We start from the raw sequence: 2,021 nt of genomic DNA, 5'->3' as shown, positions 1-2,021 counted from the left end.
GATAAGAAATTTATTGAGAATGGATTTATTTCCTGGTGCAGTTGTTGACAGAAGTCTCTCGTTTTCTGATATGAGTAGTTATCAAAGTTTCTCCTAGAAATGTACAACTTCATGTTCTTTCCTTTTGTAGTGACTACTCATAGCTTTACACAAGGTAACAATATTGATACTAATGATGAATATTCTAAGAAGGATATTACTGTTGTCAAAAATACATTATTTGAGGAAGCATCTGGCTATGTTGTGAATATCGCTATTTGCCCTTCTTCCTTTTTTTTTTTTAATCAAATGATTCTACCACAATGATATTCCAGGCAACAAAATGTTGAATTCATCATTTTACTCAGAGAATTAATTGCTGGTGTATTTAAAGAATCAGGTGCTAAATGACAAAATGTGCTCAAGAACTTTGGCAATAGGAATAATGTTCTTATCACAAAGCACAGTTGGAATTCTGGGAAATATCTCTCTTCTTTCCCACTACCTAATTATTTACTATAAGGAACATACATTGAAGCCTACAGATTTAATCCTCACACATCTGATCACAGCCAACTCCTTGATAATGGTCTCTAAAGGTGTGCCCCTCACAATGGCAGCTTTTGGGATGAAACAGTTCTTCAATGATTTTATATGCAAACTTCTTTTTTGTATCGAAAGACTTGGCAGAAGCATGTCTATGGGCTCTACCTGCATCTTGAGTGTCTACCAAGCCATCAGCATCAGCCCAATAAATTCCTGCTGGAAGAAACTTAAAGTCAAACATTCAAACAACGTTGGCCTGTTTATTTCTCTCTGCTGGGTCCTGTATATTACCCTAAATCTTATTTTCTCGGTGCTTGTGAATATCACAAGGATTCATAAAAATACAACAGAAAAAAGATATTTTTTGTATTGCTCCACCTGGGGTCGTGATAAAATCGTAGACTCACTGTACGCAGCATTATTGGTATGCCCTGAAGTCTTGATTTCTGTGCTCATCATCTGGTCCAGTGGCTCCATGATTGCCTTTCTATACATACACAAGCAGCACATTCAACACATCCGGAGCACCCGTGTTTACCTCAGAACATCCCCTGAGTCTAGAGCCACCCAGAGCATCCTGGTTCTGGTGTCTACTTTTGTAGCTTTTTATTCCCTATCCTCCATATTACAAGGTTTTGTTGCTGTTTTATATGAGCCCAGTTGGTGGTTGAAAAATATCACAGCTATCATTTCTATGTGTTTTCCCACTTTGGGTCCTTTTCTTGTGAGTCGTGACTTCCTTGTACTCAGATTCTGCTTATTCTGGATAAGGAATGTGAAAATCCAATAACTGCTTCAGTGGTTTGTGGACTGTGTATTTTTTGTGCCTTATTTATGATTTTAGTTATGTGTGCCTTATGTGTTTAGTTAGTTGTGCCTTATTTATTTGTTTATGTGTTTAGTATTTGGTCTATCCAGATGTCAACATGGATATGATGAGGGAAGCCCCTTATGTAAGTTAAGGTATTTGGATTATCTTTATTTATTTATTTATTTATTTATTTATTCATTCATTTTACATACCAATTGAAGCTCCCTCAGGCCTCTCCTCTCAATCCTACCATCTGTCCCTCTTCCAGAACCTCATATGTGTCCCCTACTCCTAAGAAAAGGGGAGCCTCCCCCTACCAACCCACACCAGGACATCAAGTCACATCAAAACTGAGAAAATCTTCTTTCCCTGTGGTGTGGCAAGAGTGATGTGGTGTGGTGAGAGCATAGTGATCAAAAAGCAGTCAACAGAGTCCTTCTCAGAGATAGTCCCCACTTCCTTTATTATGAGACATACATGACACCCTAGCTGCCCATTGGCAAAATTTATGTAGGAGACCTAGTCCAGTCCATGCATGCTCCTTGGTTGCTGCTTTAGTCTCCACAAGCCCCTGTGAGTCCTGCTTATTTGGATCTGTTGATGTTCTTGTCCCATTCCAGATCCTTCTATCTTTACCCCCACTTTTCCACAAGACTCCCTAAACATTGCCTAATGTTTGGCTGTG

General features: G+C 38.8%; 1 protein-coding gene across 1 annotated transcript; it reads left to right on the top strand.

Annotated features, from left to right (window-relative positions):
* The first annotated feature begins 394 nt into the window (after window positions 1-394).
* Window positions 395-1,315, top strand: LOC129676198 (vomeronasal type-1 receptor 4-like). The gene has a single exon (XM_055606527.1). It carries the CDS (start codon window positions 395-397, stop codon window positions 1,313-1,315), a length of 921 nt encoding a protein of 306 aa, XP_055462502.1.
* Window positions 1,316-2,021: the final 706 nt, after the last annotated feature.

The sequence above is a fragment of the Psammomys obesus genome, unplaced genomic scaffold (genome assembly GCF_907164565.1).
Source record: "Psammomys obesus unplaced genomic scaffold, mPsaObe1.curated_primary_1811, whole genome shotgun sequence".
Lineage (NCBI taxonomy): Eukaryota > Metazoa > Chordata > Mammalia > Rodentia > Muridae > Psammomys > Psammomys obesus.
The sequence above is the reverse complement of the archived record's forward strand: the minus strand, read 5'-3'. Positions and strand labels throughout refer to the sequence as shown.